The sequence below is a fragment of the Canis aureus genome, chromosome 18 (assembly GCF_053574225.1).
Source record: "Canis aureus isolate CA01 chromosome 18, VMU_Caureus_v.1.0, whole genome shotgun sequence".
Lineage (NCBI taxonomy): Eukaryota > Metazoa > Chordata > Mammalia > Carnivora > Canidae > Canis > Canis aureus.
The window spans coordinates 700,020-719,691 of record NC_135628.1 but is presented as its reverse complement, the minus strand read 5'-3'; the positions used below and the strand labels follow the sequence as shown (position 1 = coordinate 719,691).

Below are 19,672 nucleotides of genomic sequence, written 5' to 3'. Positions count from 1 at the left end.
TTGTACCCTTTAATGAATCTTCCTCCACTTACAAATAGTATTTGATTTTTTAAAATGTCAAACACTCCAACTAAAATGTTCAGGAAACAATAAACATGAGACTAAATTCATTCCTTTATCCAACTGACCATTTTAAGCATCCAGAATGTGATGGACCCATGGAGGACCCAGGTCTTACTCTTTCAGGTATACTGGTAGCTGTGATGTGATTACAGTCATAAGAAACCCATTACAATGCTGAGATACTTTAAGAAAAAAACAAAATGAAATAACGAATCAAAAAATAACTGGGAAGCAAGTAATTAGGGAGTCACTGTATTAAAAAGAAATTCCCACTTTCGCAAAAACACGTGATTCACGTAAATGAGATCTTGCTATATTTTGTGTTTTTACTTTGAGAAAAAGGTAAAGCCAAGACATTAGAAAGTATTATAAATTGAAAACTGATCAGGAAAAAATGATAAGCAGTTTTGGAATTATAATGGAACTTAATGAACTGTCTAATTTCATTCTTACATATACTTAAGACACACATTACGTAGTAGTATAGACAGTATTGGATTCCACGTTACAGGTTTACTTTCTGAAGGTACTGTCTTAACTTAATCGGTAAAAATTAATGAATACAATATTGTTACGTGTGGTGAGGATCTTAAGAGAATACGTTGGGAAACTGGAAACTATGATATATAAAGGACTCAAGTCTCATGAAATCACAGAGAGTTAAACTTACAGCTAAGCTTCAATGGAAAGAAAACAAGATTATTCTCTAGAACATACTGATACTGAGGGATCAGGGTTCGGGGCCCTTGAGGTCATGATCTCAACTCCAGAACTCACAGAGGAGGAAACGGACTTTCCCAAGGTCACCCAGGAGGAAATGATCACGTACGTCTAGGAACAGAAGTCTCCTCAAACCTAGTTAGGTATTCCTTTTACTATGCCACGTTATTTTATGATTCACATTCTGAAACTTACACTGCTTTCCCAAATAAGCCAATTACCTCTCACTTTCTGGCAAAGTTATTAAATAAGATAGCTATAAGATATATAGTTATCTGCAAGAATCTATAATCAAAGACTATTAAGACTACTTTGGGAGAGAAAGAAAAGTGAATTGAACAGCAAGTAATTTGAGGCATTCTCCCTTTATTTCTCTCAGACACATATCCAATAGATCATTTATAGTAATTTTTACAGTAATAGTTTTATTACTGTATGCTTATAGTAAATTCATACTCAATGTTTTAGTCTAAAGTCGTATACTAAAGTTTGGTATACTAAAAGTTCATAAAGTTATACTAAAGTTTAGTATAAAGTCAAACTAAATGTTTTAGTAACTGTTGATTATATCTTCAATTAATATTAAATTATAATCCTTTGATGTGTTTACTACCCCTCTTCAATTTTCCTTGGTCTGAGTATTGTCATGCTACTTTCCCTCCATACTCTTGCTGTTTGTGGCATATCTCTTAAAATCACCAGACATATGGATTTGTTTAATCCCATTCTGAGAATCCGACTCCTAATACATCCATTTAATACATATGTAGTGAGAAAATATGTATTGCTGTCTTTTGTTTTAGGTTTACTCAAGTTTTCTCAACATCCCATGTTTATTCTATACTACGTACTTAAGACTTTTCAAGGAGAGCGCTAACCCCATATTTTCTCCAATGGAAAAAAATCATTTTTTTACTGTTTCTTATATAACTTGAGAAGTATAGCCTGTTTTTAACACTCCATTAACTTTGACAAAACATGGAAATTAGGTTTCACGTTTTGTTGTAATTACTTCATGGGGCACCTGGGTGGTTCAGTCAGTTGAGTATCTGACTGTTGATCTTGGCTCAGGTCATGACCTCAGGGTCCTGAGATGGGGCCCAGTGTCGAGCTCTGTGCTCAGCGGGGTGTCTGCTTGGGATTCTCCTTCTCTCTGCCCCCTCCCCCTCCCGCCCTCTAAAATAAATCTTAAAGAAAAAATTACTTCATATGTCTATAACTTGTTTGGGAATAATTTTTCATGTGTACGTTTGACTCAAGATATTTTAGAACAGCAACAGATTTAGCTCAATTTTATCATTACTCTTTAATTCTTTTATATTTTGAGTTTCATATTTCTGAGAAACTATATTCATTCATCTCAAATACCGGAAGAGCTCCCCTTTAAATATTTTCAGGAAGGTGACCTACAGATCTTAGATGCATGCTAAATTCTCAAGTCACACAATTTCCCATCAGTTCTCTGTAGATCTAGCCCTACTGACTTCTGTAGTAGAGTGCTAAGATGTCGGAGGTAACACACATTTTTTATAAGACTTTGAGAGCGAGAACGAGCAAAAGCAAGAGAGTGAGCACAAGTGGAGGGAGGGTCAGAGGAGAGGGAGAAGCAGGCTCCCCTCCGAGCAGGGGGTCGGGGGCGGCTCCATCCCAGGACCCCAGGATCAAGATCTGAGCCCGAGGAGGACACGGAACCCCCTGAGCCGGTGCCCCAACACACTTATTTTTAATCGAAAAAAATATTTTAGAAGAAATGTTTGAAGATTCTTCCCACTGAATTTCCTGAAATGTGGAAGTCGGTTTATCTGCCGACTAATTTTTTCTAAATATCAGAAAATGTTCCCTTTTATTTTTTACTTTCATTCTTGCTTTTATTACTACTTCTGTCTGTGTTCTCTTCTCTCTCCACTTAGATAAGCAGATTTTTTGTCTTATTGGGCATTTTCTTTCTTTCCTTCATATTTCACTGTGGGTAGGGTTTTCAGACTTTCAGAGCTTCTCTTGTCTTCTGCTACTGACTTCATCCCGTGTAGTGCTGCTCCTGTACGTCACTGCCTAAAATGTGGACCTCAGTTCGGGTTTGGTTTTACTGCCTTATTTGTCAGCTCTCTCAGCCGACTCTCATTTTCATCATTTTCACCAAGCGTATTCAGTAGAGTCCACCTTTGTTATAAAAGAAGCGAGATGGGCATTAATGAGCTAATCCCTTCGCGGGTCTCCATTACTCCCCCTCCCCCAGCCCCACCACCTCTCCTCTTGTCTATCCTCGAACCAACATTGATCTTTCAAGGTCTGACACTGCTGAACGACAGAAAATCCTCGTTGATCCCCCTTCATCTCCCACTAGAGCACTGACAGGATTTACCTCTTCAGTCTCGAGCTGGAGAGGAAGTAGAAATGAACAGCTCTCCTAACCTTGTATTTTCTAGCAGTTACTGATGGAGTGAGGCTTGGACAGGAGTTCTCCCTGTGCACTGGGACGGGTTCTGTACGGCTGGAGGCAAAACCAAGCATTTGACTATTAGATGGTTTTTACATTTTTTGCTTTTGGCAAAATTCTAGAAGGAACTAGTTAGAAGATGATAGAATTTCAAAAACATTTTTTTTATGCTATTTCACTACATGTTTGGGGGCATCTAACTTAGGAGCCTAGAAAAACCACACACACGACCAAACCTCGGTTGAGAAAGTGAGCAGTGCTGTGACAAGACGGTTTCCACCCAGCTCCGAGGGGAGCCAGGCTTATCCATGCTCACCTCTCTCCGTAATGCTATAAACAAGGAATCAGTCTGAAACTCTTTCTCATTTTAGAAAAATACTCATTTACAGAAAAACTGGGAAGGGAAGCTACAGCCAGTTCATGAAGAGAGGCATTTGCCAATAAAACTTACTTTTTACGTTTAATAATTGTTTTTAAAATTTTGTCACTTATTTATATGCTTTTATCAGTTGTCTGCTACTCATAACTGCAAATGTACATCAATATAAAAGAACTTTTAATGTGAAGCCTTTTGTTTCTATGAGTCTGTTTTTTCCTTTTCGCCGTCATTTTTATTCAAGCAAGGTCGTTTAACTAACCTGGTTTGCTCAAATGGAGGGAGAAGGGGAAATAAATCTGGGTGTTGAGCATAAAAAGACATAATGACAAAGCCACTTTTAGGTAAAGGGGCTGTCTTTCCTATGTGACTTTTTATGTTACATAAAAAGGTACCTCTGTCCTCTGCCTAAGCTTGTTTCTTGATCTATGTGGCGTACACAGAAATTTGCCGCCCCCTTGCCGCCCCCCCCCCCTGTTCTGGAAGCTACGAGTTTAAAATCAAGGTTGGTTCCTTCTGGGGGCTGTGAGGAGGATCCATCCCTGGTGTCTCCCATCACACCCAGTGGTGCTACCATTTTTGGGCATGTCTTGGCTGGTGGAAGCATCGTCTCGGTCTTGGTCTTTATCTTCACGTGGTGTTCTCCCTGTGTGCACGACTGCTCTCAAACACCTTCTTCTTTAGAAGGATACAGTCCTACTGAATCAGGTGCCCATGCTTTCCTAGTATGACCTCATTCTAGGTAGAACAGAATTCCCAACTAAGGTCATATCCTTAGGTATTGGCAGTTAGGACTTCATAGGATTTTTTTTTTTTTAATTCCAACTTTATGTACTTCTTTTTAGTTGCAGAGAAACATGATAGAGTACTCAAAGAGGATTCTGAATCATGATCTTATTTCCTAAGAATAGAATCCCATTTGGAGAAGAGCCAGGGAAATAAGAACTCAAGGACAAAAAGCTAATAAAATACAATTTTCAATGGTTACAGGTAGCTGCATTTAGATCCTATTTAGTGGCATTTAGATCTGTGCTTACAATTGATTGATTAATGGTTTTATTTTAGGACCTGCATCCATGGGCAACTACTTAAATTTACAATGGAAAGTTTACAATGACCTGGGGCACCTGGGTGGCTTGGTTAAGCATCTGGCTCTTGATTTTGGCTCAGGTCATGATCTCAGAGTCCTGAGATCGAGCCCTGCGTTGAGCTCTGTGCTGGGCATGGAGCCTGCTTAAGATTCTCTGTCTCCTCCTTCTGCCTGCCTGCCCCTACCTCCCGCCCCTTGCTCGCTCGCTCTCTCTCAAAAAAACAAAAACAAAAACCCACCACCAACAAAGTTTACAATGACCTGTTAGTTGTACAAACTTATTTTAAGGGACATATTAGCAAAACAGTTTTAAGACTAATCTGACTATAATCTGGTCTTTTATAAAGATATAGTTGGTCCTTTGATATCTTTGAGAGATCTGGGAGCTGGTCTTTCATTGTTCACTAGTCAGAATAGTGAATAACTGACTTTAGTTTCATGTATATTTATGATTTTCATTATCTTCCCTTGTTTATGGGTATTTTCCCTCATTCATTCATTCATTCAACAAATATTGAGGACCTACAATGAATATTTCTATGTCCTGAGCATTACAACAATGTCCCCAGCATCAGAGTCAGAAAAAAAAATTAGAAAAATAATATCAATCTCACACAGAAGGGAGAAGCCTCCACAAATAAGGACGTATCTAAAGCAACTTTCAGTGTGAATTGTTTTTGAAGAAAAAGAAAACAGAGTAAAAGAGAATGGTATTGAAGGGGGCATATTTTTGATAATTGGGCCAGAAAATGGCTCTCTGCAGATAATCATATTAAGGTGTTTAAAATGGAAGGGAAGGGGGATAAGCAGGTTTCCCCATTGCAAAGCGGAAGTCCCACTTTGATTCCCCCTCAATTATTCTTTCCAACTCAGCTCTGACATGACCTCGGGACATCACTTGCACTCTTACACGCCTCAGTCTGATTTTCCATCAGAGACAACAATAACATGCCCTACGGGGCTGATGTAGAGTACCTGGCTCCGGCCTGCCGAGCGTGCTGGTCTCCCAACAAACCAAACCCAGCTGTCCGGGAACCATCCTCCTCTCTTCCTTTGTGACTTCCGAGAACCCTTTCATTGGGGGCTGGAGATGTGCTCTGTTGCTGCACAGTGAAGGCACCTGGCTGATTCAGGGCCTGCGCTGATCCTGGCCCTACGCTCCTCTGCTGTGGACGACCCGAGGGCTTTCCTGTCTCGGCCTCTGTGTCCCAGCCTCACTTGGTTCTCTCTTTCTCTCCCTTAGGTTGTTTCTTTCCCACTAAGAATAAAGATTCATTGAATGAATATGTAAATGAACAAGAACCTGAGAAAGTGGAGATGCCTCTAAATGTAGTTTTAGATATTATCTCTTTTATTCTAATGGACATTATCTTGATTATATACTTCAACATACGTTTTTAAAATAATTTAAAAAAAGATTCATCTCTAAAGATCTCTACATTAATTATGTTCATGTGGTCATGCACTAAAGAACCCAGACATGATCTGTGTAACCCACCTAAAATGCTAAAAATTTGCTTGCCATTTAAAGTCTAATCTTCAAAATTACCTGTCAAAAGGCTTGTTTTTCCTTTCTTTCTTTCTTTCTTTTTTTTTTTTAATATGGAATGTAAAATGCTTAACATCAGTGTTGCTTCTTTATGTAACTTGGAATACAAGTCTGGCTACTGTTTTATGCTTTAAGTACTATATTTCTAGCTAGCTTTAAATAATGCTTTAACATGATACATAAAATTTTAAGTACCAAATTCAAGATTTTTAGAAATTTTAGAAATCAAAACAAAACAAAAAACCCTTTAACTTCAAAGGAATCACCTACTTTCTAAAGCTATGGTGATTTATTTTATTCTATTTAATTATTTTTTTATATATTTATTCATGAGAGAGAGAGAGAGACACACACACACAAAGACAGAGAGAGGCATAGGGAGATGCAGGCTCGTGCGGGGAGCCTGCCATGGGACTCGATCCCAGGACCCCGGGGTCACGCCCTGGGCCAAAGGCATCGCTAAACCGCTGAGCCACCTGGGCTGCCCAGCCATGGTGACTTAAATGACAATGTATTAAACATTTGCTTTATTTTGTACTTCTTTTAATGTTTTATTTAATCTTTTAAAACCTCAAAAGTCCCTCCACAGACCCAGAATGAGTCGTACCTGGGCTGAGGGTTTTAATGAAGAGTACAGATGGAAGAGTAACAAAACACCTGCCACTAACAAAGCTATCACTGAGAATTAGGAAACCTGACCCAGGAGACAACTGAAAAAAGTACAGCTTGGCTTTTTAATACATTGGCTCCAGAAGCAACTAACCATGAATACCACCCTTTAACTCACTGGCTCCTAGTTCTAGTTCCATAAAAGTACTGTATTTTACACTTCTTTGGATTTCTTGAGTCTTCCCAAGAGCTTTCACTTTACCCACGTCTTTTGCGAGGTCACGTTCAATCACACTCCTGAGCCAAACTCCACAATGAACCTGCAGCGTACATTCTAGTGAACGCTCCTGAATGGTGCAAACACCTTGTAGCTGCCGGTTTGCTAGCCAGTGTCCAACGAGTTAAGGGTAACGGGAGGAGCTGCACTCCGCAACAGGGTATCAGTTGGCGCGAATGGTTAAACCATGTTGCTGGCAGAGAAGCTACGGGACCAGCTCCCTGGGCCCCCAAGGTAAGGTTTTGCAGCCTCCACACTGTCCCATCACCACATGACAGGGAATTAGACAGAAACAGGTGGTCTGACCTAGTATTTGTTTTCACTTATAAGCTTCCATGTCTATTATGGAACAAAGCTTATATAATATACTACATTGCAATTGAAAATCCTTTCAGTGGAAAGATAGAGCAATGATAAACATTCAGTATACTTTACCCAATCCACTCTTAACTCCATCAAGAATGGATTTATTGAGAAATGGGGGATAAAACAGACTTTAATCTGAGGACAGCATTAAATCGGGTTTTGGCATCACTACCTTTGACGGGGCACCTTCCCTTAAGTTGCTGAGGTCCCATGAGGTACCTGCATCTGGTCTGGGAACCCGCCCACTTCATTTTCAATTGCCAACCTGTTCAACACCTGTCTGTGTCCACACGTGTAAGTGCTAACTATGAGTTTTCAGAGACCACAGCGTTCAGGTTTGCATGTTGTATTCCTACTGCAGAGATCATGTTAACAGCTGGCAGCTTAGCAACTGCCACCATCTAATTTCAGTAAAGATTAAGGCTTAAAAAATCCTTAGCTGGAAACGCTCTTGGTAGAGGCCAAAGGTGCCGCTAGAGTTATTTTTAAAAAAAATCCCACAGCTTAATTTAATCAAGGAAAAGGACTATATCTTCAAGATCATGATGGATTTGAGGGGAATATATATTCATTGTCTTGACCAAATGGCATAAAAACGATTTAGCCATTGGTGTAGAAACTAAAGAGGGGAAAGGCAGTCTTCTAAAAACAATGCTCAGAGTGATAACACACATATATTTAACAAATAGTTTCTACTCACAGTAGATTATAAGAAAGACAAGGTCCTTATTTTCATGGGACATATATTCTAGAAGGGGTAAAGAATTAATAGGAAAATACCTAAATAAAAAAGATCATTTTGATTAGAAATAAATACTCTGAAAAATATAAAACAAGGTGCTGGGACAGAGATACTTTAGATTGGGTGGGCAGAAAAGGCCCATTTAAGATGACATTTGACTGGATACTTAAATGGGTCGGCAGAATGAGCCAGCCATGGGGAAGCGAAAGCAAGAGAATGTTCAGAATTTCTATAGACGGGCTGACGAGTAGCCCAACAACCATTAGACGTGCAAATAGCACAGGACTCATCGCAAAGGCCTATTTGCATAGAAATCATATCGTAAAAAATAAACCCGCATTATATATTTGGGGTACATTTGGAGAGGGAGGGCAGTGACTGAGAGACTGAACTCCAATTCTTGGCACCGTAATTAATCCAGGGTGAACACTGCAAGCCGGAGCGCTGCTCGGTGTGAGAGGACACACCAAACAGGAAGCCGCGGGCCCGGGTCTGCAGGGCCTGCTCCAGGTCGCCGGCGGGGTAATTGTAAGTCTAATGGGAAGTCACTGGACGACTTCAGCAGCAAATGGCGAGACCTGGGTTATGCCTCAAATACATGATTTTGGCAATGCAAACAGTAGGTTCCAGGGAGAATGGCAGGATGACACCGGAGGAGTCGGTGTGAAGCTGAGGGTAGTTCCAGCCAGGACAGCGGCACATGAACTGCAGAGGACGGATGTAAGCAGGACACTGTTTGGGCTACAGGTCAAAGAGGACACGTAGGTGTTGTCGTGTGTGCACAAACAGAAGACAATATTATGTTCCATATAGAGGTTTGAGCAGGAACCCAAAGTAAAGGGCAGATAATATTCACTCACTTAAATACCTCCTGAGTCTTTGCTAAGTGGCAGGCGCACTCTGTATGTAGCACGGACAGAGATGTGTGTGCATATAAATACATACATACGCGTCAGCGCACAGACAGCTTGCAAAAACTGAGACTTGAAAAACAATTTTCTAAAAAAAAACCCTGAGCCCACAATATTTAATTCTGACTTCACAATACTGGGCAATTCTCATTCATAGGTCCTTTGCACTTTTTTGTAGGAATGAGCTATACAGTAAGAGGAATCAGACATTTCCCTGGAATTTAAACAGGACGACAACAACAGGAATTGTAAGGGAATACCGGGTAAATACAAAAGAGGCATTTTTGCATCGGGATCACCGCCTGATCCTTACGAGAGTCTCCTTACTAAACCCACCCCACGTTCACTTCATCTTGTGTTTTGTGATTTTAGCTCCTAAGACACAGGTAAACCGTCACGTGATAGCTCACATTTTAGAACTATTTTGAAAAGTAAATGCATTGGTGGTTCATGTTCAGGGGTAAACTGTATAAAATAATATGACCATTTTTTCTCCATTATGGAAAGCTCAATGATCACAAAGCAAGAGTCATCTTTAAAAAAGTAAAAAACTAAAAAAATTCTTGTTCACTAACATTTTGCTTCAAATAAGCCCTACAACCAATAGGACTTTCGATTTTCTTTCATATGGCAACTGTGCATCTTGAAAGATAAAATAATGTATGCAACTTGACACATGAGGACTGTTTATTAATTATAAAAAAATGACAAATGAAAAAGCAGGCCAAAGTTCTGGTAGCTAAGCACTCCTGAGTCACCTAAAGCTTCGTAATCCTCCATGGTATAGATACCCACGCCCTTTGGCCCAGTTATCCGTTGTTTCTGTAAGAACACTGCCACACGCACACAAAGCTTGATAACTGTGTATATTGATTGTACCACTGCTGGTCTTTTCAGAGAGAGGGAGAGAGAGAGGCAGCGGGGGAGGAGGAATCGTGAGCGGGCTGTGTACTCACCGCGGAGCCCGACGCGGGGCTCCGTGCCCCAAACCTGAGGTCGCCATCAGGAGCCAGATGCTTCACCGACTGAGCCACCCAGGCGCCCCAGCATCGCTTATTGACTAAAGAAAAGGAAAAACTTAAATGTCCAACAACGAGGGGCATTTATTACATCAGTTAATCCATAGTATAGGATTCAGTCAAAAGAATAAAGTGGATTTTTATGTGCTGACGTGGCACCTCATCTGTAATATTTTTAACGGAGCTCAAAACCGTCTACAGCATACACACGGGATGATCCCGTTAAGAAGCGAAGGGTGTGTGCGCACATGCGTGAGCACAAACACGCTGAGAGAAGTGGAGAAGGCCATCCTACCGGCGATGGTTCCCTGGCAACGGTCGTTTGGGAAGGAGAACGGAATAAGATGGCAATGCTTGTGCGTAAGGCAGGGCTGTTGTTGATGACGGCTCTTCATTTTCTCCATAAATAATTCTGTATGATTTGATTTTATCCTACATTGAACGTGCCCTGGGTTTGTAACCTTTAAATAAATTTAAAACATAAAGCGGGCAGCCCTAGTGGCTCAGCGGTTTAGCGCCGCCCTCAGCCCCGGGTGTGATCCTGGAGACCCAGGATCGAGTCCCACATCGGGCTCCCCGCATGGAGCCTGCTTCTCTCTCTCTCTAATAAAATAAATAAATAAATAAATAAATAAATAAATAAAACATACAGCTAGAGAGCCACTGTCCATGACTTTCTTGGTCTGACAGTGTCTCTGCGCTCCACGTTGCTCTGGGCCGACACAGCCGCTGCCTAAGCTCCACCCTGACCACACAGCCCCACGCATCACCGGTATCTCACATACCGGACAGGAGCCCGCGGCGGGGGCTCTGCACGCGCCCTGAGCATCTCTGAGGGCGACAGGCTGGGGCAGCCACTGCTTTCACGTCTAAGGCGGATTCCTGATGGCGTCTCACAGGGAGCACTCGGAAGCCTGCAGCAGCTCCGCGTCACTCAGTGACACGGCCGACTGTTCGCATCCTGTGCCAACTCGGCTCATGGGTAATTAACATTACGTCTTGATAGCCTGCTGTTGTTTGCAGCAACTTCGAGTCATGATTCTGACACGTCGACAACAAGCAGTGAACACTTTGATACGGGGCCAAAACAACATCGATGTCTACTTCGGTTTCCAGTGATGTCACCCAGTAAGTGGCCCTCGTGCGCGTGAGACGCTCTGTGCTCTCACTTACTGGCCATTTGTCGTCAGACTCTTTGGTGCCTCCTGAAATTAATGATCCACGGTGATTATTCCTACATCCCTGTATCTGTTGGTCTTCAGATCAACTGTGTTTGTTTTGCCTCGATTTAGCCACGGCGTTACGACAGAGAAAATAAAAGCCTCCTTACTTTGCAGATTAAATTTGGATTTGAATGCTTGACTCTACCACATACCGGTAATAATCCCTTTGTACGTCGACTGCGTCTGTACAACAGGGATCGTATTTATTACCTATCCCTGAAACATACCTTATTCTGAGGATTAAATAAGATAATGTGTTAAAAGGGCTTCACACAAATGGCTGCTACTACTGCTTAGTAAATATTAGAAAAGATACAGCAATAACTGTAGCAGGGAATTGCTTCAGAAATATCTAACTTTATTGTAGAATATGTAATATGTGGAAGCATTTGAATAGGCACTAGAAACTATAGAATCACGAAATAATCCAGTTTGATTAAATCCGAGAATTTCAAAGCTATTAAATGGTTGCACGTTATATAACAAACAAAAATATATTAGTGCTATAAGCACTCTACAACCATGATATCCTCCAAATCTAATACTAAAATGCTGAATAAGCACAAGAAAAATGAATAAGAAACACTGGAGTTTAATTTTGATAAGATTTCCAACATATTCTTCAAAATCAATTGTTCTTTCAATCTGGCTTAAACTAACATTTACCATCTTCATTAAAAAAAAAAAAAGGCAGCCTCTTACAAAATGTAAGAATCTATTCAATATGGTAACTACACTGACTTCAGAAACTGAATGGGGACCAAACTAATCTCATTTACGATCGTACTTAGAAGCTAAATAAGCACCCCACGTTAATCAATATTTCCCCATTCTGGACTCTGCTTTAAATGTTTATATGAAGGTCTTTTCACCTCAGCAGCTATTCGAGTGTTCACTTCGAACAATGACTTTGCAGCTGGCCAAACCAGACTCTCAATCAATTTTTATGAGTACAAATTCTTGAGCTGATGGCTACATCTCCAGCTATATCACTCATATAATACCCACTCACAAGTGGTGATGAGATTCACATTATCGCCAGAGCACCATTCCGCCGACGGCAGCAGCAGACACAGCAGGGGGACAGTGGCCTCCCTAGAAAAATGACTCCTTCACCTTTCAATAATGCAGCCCGCAGGTATGAACCTACAAGCTGCGTGCCAACAGAATGAGAGTGCTCTTTAAAAATACTAATAAAAACCACCCAGTTCCTCCCAACGGGTCACTCGCACTGAATCTCCATACACATCCATCTTGATTTTGAAGTGTGTGCATTCAGTTTGTCTTCCCATTACATTTGGAATTGAAAGGAAGATTTAAATGTATTTAAAACTTCAAAAAGTTGCCAGAGTACTGGCATGTTTACCTCCCTAGGTCTGGCCGTGGAATTCTCTGTACGAGTGCACGTGTATTACGTATATTTGTGCAAAATTATAATGCTTAAATGTGACTTTAGATGGCAAGATGGTATCTCAGGTAGAGTAAATCTGAATTCATTATAGTCTGGTGGTGATTTTTTCTGCATTTCAATTATGGAACATATGAGCTCACCTTTAAATTTTACCTATGGGTTTAAATTAAAAATGTGCCCTTTAAAATGTTACACTTAGGGCGCCTGGATGGTGCAGTCAGGTAAGCATCTGACTCTTGGTTTCAGCTCAGGTCATGGTCTCAGGGTCCTGTGACGGAGCCTTGAGTTGCAGTCCATGCTCAGCGGAGAGTCCGCCTGAGATTCTCTTCCTCTGCCCCATCCCCAGCTCCTACATGCTCTCTCTCTCTCAACTAAATAAAAACCTTAAAAAAAATTAAAATGTTAAACTTACTTTTGTTACCAAGAGGACGCTCTAGCTTCCCAGAGACATGGTTAATGTTCCTCAAAGATATCTCAATTAATGATCTCAAAGTATTCTTTCGTTCCTAAAGTCTTTTACAGAGTGATCATCAACATATACGAGTTTGTCCTATAACTTTTGATTCCTGTAATCCCACGCCAGAAAATAAGGCAAGGAGCAGAGGATTACCTCAAACCTCGCCTGGCCAAACGCTTGAGGTGATCACCTGATCTCTCCAGACAGCTCTAATGGAGTCCATTTTCATATACACAATGAACATAGTTGAACTCTTTTAACCCGTCATTTAACCAGGTCTCTAGACTAACGAACACTCTCCGATTCATTCTTTAAAACATAATGAACACGATCCAGCAACTGCACTCTGGTATTTACCCAAAGGAGCTGAAGACTTATGTCTCCATAAAAAGTTGCCCAGGAGTGATTATAGCGACTTTATACATAATTGCCAAAACTTAGAAGCAGCCAAGATGTCCTTCCACGGGTGAATGAACGAACAGACTGTGATTCACCCAGACAATGGAATATTATTCGGTGCTAAGAAGAAATGAGCTATCGAGCTATGAAAAGACATAGAGAAAACTTACAAGCATATTATTAAGTGAAAGAAACCAGTGTGAAAAGGCTACGTGCTGTATGATTCTAACCCTGGAAAAGGTCAAACTACGGAGATGGTAAAAACCACCATGAGGTTTTTGCCATGAGGGAGAATAGGCAGGAAACAGGATCTTTAGGGCAGTGAAAATACTCTGCAGGACACCTCAACGATGGACAAAGGCCATCAAACATTTGTTGGCGCACACACAACACACAGCACCAAGAGTGAACCTTAACATAAACAGCACTTGCTGGATGACTATCATGTTCAATGTTGGCTCACGTACCAAGTGACATTGATGATGGGGAGACTGTGGCATGTGTGGGGGCAGGGGGCATATGGAAAAATGTCTGTACCTTCCTCTCAATTTTATTGTGAACCTAAAACTGCTCTAAAAAAATAAAAGTCTGAGGCAGCCCTGGTGGCTCAGCGGTTTAGCACCGCCTTTAGCCCAGGGCCTGATCCTGGAGACCCGGGATCGAGTCCTGCGTCAGGCTCCCCGCGTGGAGCCTGCTTTTTCCTCTGCCTGGGTCTCTGCCTCTCTCCCTCTCTCTCTCTCTCTCTCTCTCTCTTTCTCTCAGGAATAAAATACTTAAAAAAAAATAAAAGTCTGTATAAAAAAACCCTAAAAATAAAAAAAATGTAATGACTAATATGTAAGACTCCCTGCTTGTGAAGAGTCAGCTAGTCAGTTTTGTGCCAATAACATCAGCTATTAAAAATATGGAATTAAGAAAAAATCTGCAGAGTAATGCACAAAGTGTGACTATGAAAAAGCTACTGTTTCTGTGAAAAATCAGTTGAGTGCTTTAAAAAGATCTGATAAAGACTAGTCGCTAATACAAAGTTGTGACGTTATAGATGAGTGAGACATCTGTAGGATATAGAGGAGACATAAATAGGAATAAAATCAAATGCCCAGAAAGATCTGCGTTAAAACTGCTTAGTAAATGAATGCATTTAAGTTCTTGTGCCAATGTAAAAAAATTAAACCTGGAAACTCAAGGAGAGGTCTCGTGGGTTTGGTTTCTGGAGGACAGACCACGACCCAGAACTTCAAACAGGAGACCCGCACTCAAAGCAAATGCCTGGGCTTTGTATCAAGATTGCCGATGTGGGTGTGCAATGTGGGAGTAATAAAAAAGTACTACGGTTAATCATTTATTTGGGGGCTTAAAAGTCTTGAGACTCTCGTTTTTATTTATTTTATTTTATTTTAATATTTATTTATTTAGAGAGAGTACGTGATCAGGGGAGAGGCAGAGGAGAGATACATGTAGGTGTATCTTTGGTTAAATTAGCTGACCAAATCCTGGCTTTCATCACATGAAGCTACATTTTAACCAGACAGGCTGGCTGTGTGCTATGCAGGTAAAGCTTTTGACCGAATTTTCACACTTTTCATGAAGTTACCATGCAATGGTGGCACATCCAACAATGGACAGAGAGCCTTACTGACAGGTTTCTCGCCTCGTCGTTCACCATGTCATTCTGAGGCCACGTAAGTCTGCTCAACGCATGCGTAGGAACTGATAAGATTTTAGAGACTGTTTTATGTTGAGAGCACCAAGGATGATTTTCTTTTCATATATACCCATTGGGAATAAAATGGCTTGGACTCATCATAGAATGAACGACTACTACTCAGAAGGTCACTCTTATGCACGTTTAACTTGATGAGTATATTCTATGAGCAACCGTCCCCCATGATTAAAAAACAAAGAACAAAACAGAGTCCACCAGAATGTCCACCCCAGTAATCGGTCTATATGCAGAACCCTACTGCAATCAAATCCACAGTCCAGGTAATTTAAAGATTTAATTATGTGCATAGGTCATAAAAATTGCTTATCTGTAAAACACGGGAGCTTCTAAGTATTATGCTTTATCTATAAAATACCAGAATGTCGCAGCTTTTCACAAGGTATGGTCCTGTCATCCTAGAGAACTTTAAGATCGTTTCAGGGAATCTGCAGGGTCAAAACTATTTTTATAATAATATTCAGGCATCATCTGCCTTTTTCACAGTTATTCTCTCATGTGTGTACAGTGGAATTTTCCAGAGGCTAAATTTCATCTGATATTGCAACAGATTGAATGCAAAAGTTGATATGAAAATACAGCTGCATTCTGTTAAGCTAGACATTAAAGAGATGTGAAAAAGTGTAAAATAATGCCGCTCATTTCCCTAAATTGTTTGGTTCAGAAAACAGTTATAAACAGTTATTTTACACAAAAATGTCGCTTGTGTTAGCATGTAAAAAACCTAGTACTTTTATTTTAAAATGAAATATTTAAAGGTCTTAAGTTTTAGTTTCTAACACAGTGAATATCAATCAGTAGATCTAACCCACGAGACAAAAGTTTGAGAACTGCTGTGTTGGATGGATTCTGTAACACGAAAATAATTTACTGACCTGAACGAGAACGAAGTACCGTTTTTTCCATCTTTTCCAAACCTTCTGTCCCAGGGCATACAGATATCTGGTAAGAAAAACAAGCAAAGAATATTTTAGATGAATAACGGTGCGGCTCTGTGTAATCGTGTTTCTTCCGTAGGTGTCTATTCCTGAGACCGGCCTGCTAAAGGCGAAGTTGAGTTCATCTGAACGCCGAGACAGCACGTCGCTTCTGTGGTACAGGATGACTGAGCTTATTCTAGGTTCTTGAAAGGGAACTGACTTATGTGGCTCATCGATTTGTTAGTTCTTATGACAAACTGAGCAAAGTTGGAGCCAGAAAGGATAATCAAAGAACCAGTGGGAATTGTATTCCTACACACACGTCTTCGGAGAGACCAAGGCGACAACTGGGGACAGGGCGCCCAGTGTCCTGGCTCTCCGATGACCGGGGCTGGGGAGTGTGGCCCACGGAGGCGGCGGCTACAGAGCCAAGAGTCACTGTCCGGCTAGCTGACCCCGAGTGAGGCTGGCACCCAGCCCCGCCGTTCCCGTTTCTTCGACTATCAACCGGAGGACTTGGTTTGCTGATTTCTGCGGTGTCTCCCAGTCTCACGATTTGCTGGTTGAGCTGATTTATGCAAGTATCTTACTGCAAATTTTCCTAACCACGGAATTCAGACCGCAATGTGGGTGAGGAGGCCGTGGCATTAATTCAACAGAGTTACAACCTGGGCTTTGGTTTAACTTTGCGTTGCTAAGGGTAACAGGAGTTGAAATGAATAGTCAATCATTTGAGAATAGGACCTGGGTTCTCACTGAATATATAGATACATATATCAAGGAAGAAAAAGATGATGCTAAAAATTAATCAAGTGAAGCATATCATGGAGAGCTATTTTAAAATTTGACCATGGAACCTTAAACACACCTTCTACGACAGTGGGAAACACGGTTAGAAGTTTGAAATGTGACGACTGCAGGCCTAATTTTTAAATTCAAGATTCTTCAATATTTTATCACAGTCCTTTATTTCTGATGTGAAGGTTTGTCACTGTAAAGGCTAAGCAAACTAAATTTATTTGCAATTCTGAGTAATAAAAAAGTACTACGGTTAATCATTTATTTGGGGGCTTAAAAGTCTCGAGACTCTTGTTTTTGTTTATTTTACTTTAATATTTATTTATTTAGAGAGAGTACGTGATCAGGGGAGAGGCAGAGGAGAGGCAGAGGAGCAGACTCCCTGCTGAGCGCAGAGCTCCCGTGGGGCTCCGTCCCACGACCCCGAGATCATGACGTGAGCCCAAACCAAGAGTCAGAAGCTCAAACGACGCAGCCACCCAGGCACCCCCAGAGGCTTTCATGATTTTTAAAACTAAAATCTTGGCATGACTTTTTCGTTTCTGTCTTACTTAAATAATTTTCTTTTGCAAAGCAAAGCAAACCTCGCCCCATTTTTAAGAAGAAATGCAGGATGTTGGCTGAGGCATGTTGAAATGGATGGGCGCTCTTTTTAAATTCTTTTTAATACCTCTTCCCCATCTGTCCAACCTCCGGCCCGCCCGGCTCTGGCAACCACCCATCCAGTCTCTGTATCTATGAGCTTGGTGTCCTGGGTTCTGGATTTTCAGAATCAAGAAAATAAACCTGCAATTACTCCAAGTGGAAATAAAAACTAGGCTTTTGCATGGGAAATCATCATCTGCACTGCCCAAATCAATTACGTAGTTTCTTCCAGACACATCCGCTAGCTGGGTAACTTCTGCTGGGCTTGCACAACACCCCTGACACCACACTCCTGGGCATAACTCGAATTCATTTAGCATCCACGGCTACTGTTCTCAGCTGTTCACTAGCTCCTCCTGAGGTCCCTCCAACGCCCTTTGCCTCACCTGCGCTCTAGCCTCTAATTTCTCTTCTACGGTTTTGGTGACAGTGTTTCGCTGCTCTCTTGCTGCCTCTCCTGTGTCATTTCCCTCTCCTGAAAGGCACACACCTAAACTCCTCTCACAGGGTTAACAGCAATGACCTCAGGAGCTGGGTACTGTGGACACGACAGATGCAAGATGTACACCAAACAGCTGCCTCGGAGCCACAGAAGACATCTGGAGTCACCTTTGCCTGTGACCACGGCCCGCTTCTCCGCTCCTTCAAGTGTCTCGCTCAGCACGCTGCTCAGCACGCTGCTGGGTCATATGCAAGTGAAGGTGAACGGTGACATGCAAACCATCAACACCCCAAGCAAGTGTCGGCAAGTCTTCCTGGGAGCAACGGTCTTACACGAGGAATACTACACCCGCTGCAACATCATTCAAAATCACGCACCAACAAACTGGGAATGACGATGTAGGAATTCTCCGACAACAGCAGAGCTGTGGGTGGACACATAGATGCGTACACTGGACATTGGGAGGTGTCATAAGAAATTGGATGAAAGACATTTGAGACTGGAACCAAGGAAGGCATTTGAATGTTGGGCCATGAGGTATTTTGGGGTGTTGCACTACGAGAAGGAATTTAATCAGCCATATATGGAAGTCACAACTGAACAAGCACGTCTAGAAAGTTGCTAGGCATGAATTGTACAAGGAAAAAAAAAAGACAATTCAAAAAAAGATTAACTGCATAAGGGAAATGTTATAAATGCTATGTGGTAAAAATGATAGTTTCTGCTCTTCAGTTTCCACATTAGCCAGACAAAAATGTTATGAAATAAAATGGACACAAATACATCAGAAAAGATAACTATACTGAATAAGAACACATTGAATTCAACTTCAACAAATTTCGAGGTTTTTTCCACTCTAGGAATGATTAGTACCTAGTATCACTGTCTAGCTGCTTTTTTACTGGTATAAAATTAGATTCCAGGTGTGAGAGAAATTTAAAACTAAGAGTGAAGAACAAGATGTTCATCAATATTGTTTAAAATAAAAACTCCAAAACCGTTAAAGAATCAAATGGTAAGGAATGGGTAAATGGCCATTAAAAGTGATGCCAAGAAGGGAGGATATGGAAAAATTATTATAAAGCTAACTTTATAATAAGCTTTATGTACTTAACTTTATGAGCTTATAGTATATGCATAGGAAGAACATCCAGTAAGATGCACCAAAATGTTAAGCCTGCAGTTAATACCATGCTGGAGATTAAAGATGAATCTCACATATATACATGTATTTTTAATAATCTCTATGCCCGACGTAGAGCTCGAACTCAGGACCTCAAGATCAAGAGTTGCATGCTCTACTGAGCCAGCCAGGTGCTCCTTCATATTGGTCTTTACGTCTTTACTTTTCCACTGAATTTCTTCACTGAGCATATCTTCCATTTTTTTAAAAGTAAGGTTTATTAGTAGAGTTTACATGAAGGAAGAATCATCCACTTCAGGTGTGTGACCTGGTGAGTGTTGGCACAGGGAGGTAAGTAACCACCACCACAGT

The 19,672-nt window shown here is 41.1% G+C and overlaps 1 protein-coding gene across 22 annotated transcripts in view; it reads right to left on the bottom strand.

Annotated features, from left to right (window-relative positions):
• The window catches only part of CADPS2 (calcium dependent secretion activator 2), a 452,677-nt gene that overhangs the window by 141,627 nt on the left and 291,378 nt on the right, over nt 1-19,672 (bottom strand). For all 22 annotated transcript variants that reach the window (XR_013356335.1, XM_077855972.1, XM_077855984.1 and 19 more), the window contains one exon: nt 16,248-16,314. Coding sequence is in view for 21 of the 22 variants with exons in the window: in XM_077855972.1 (XP_077712098.1) it covers nt 16,248-16,314 (67 nt within the window). In the remaining variant the exon portion in view is untranslated. The remainder of the gene's footprint in view (nt 1-16,247; nt 16,315-19,672) is intronic.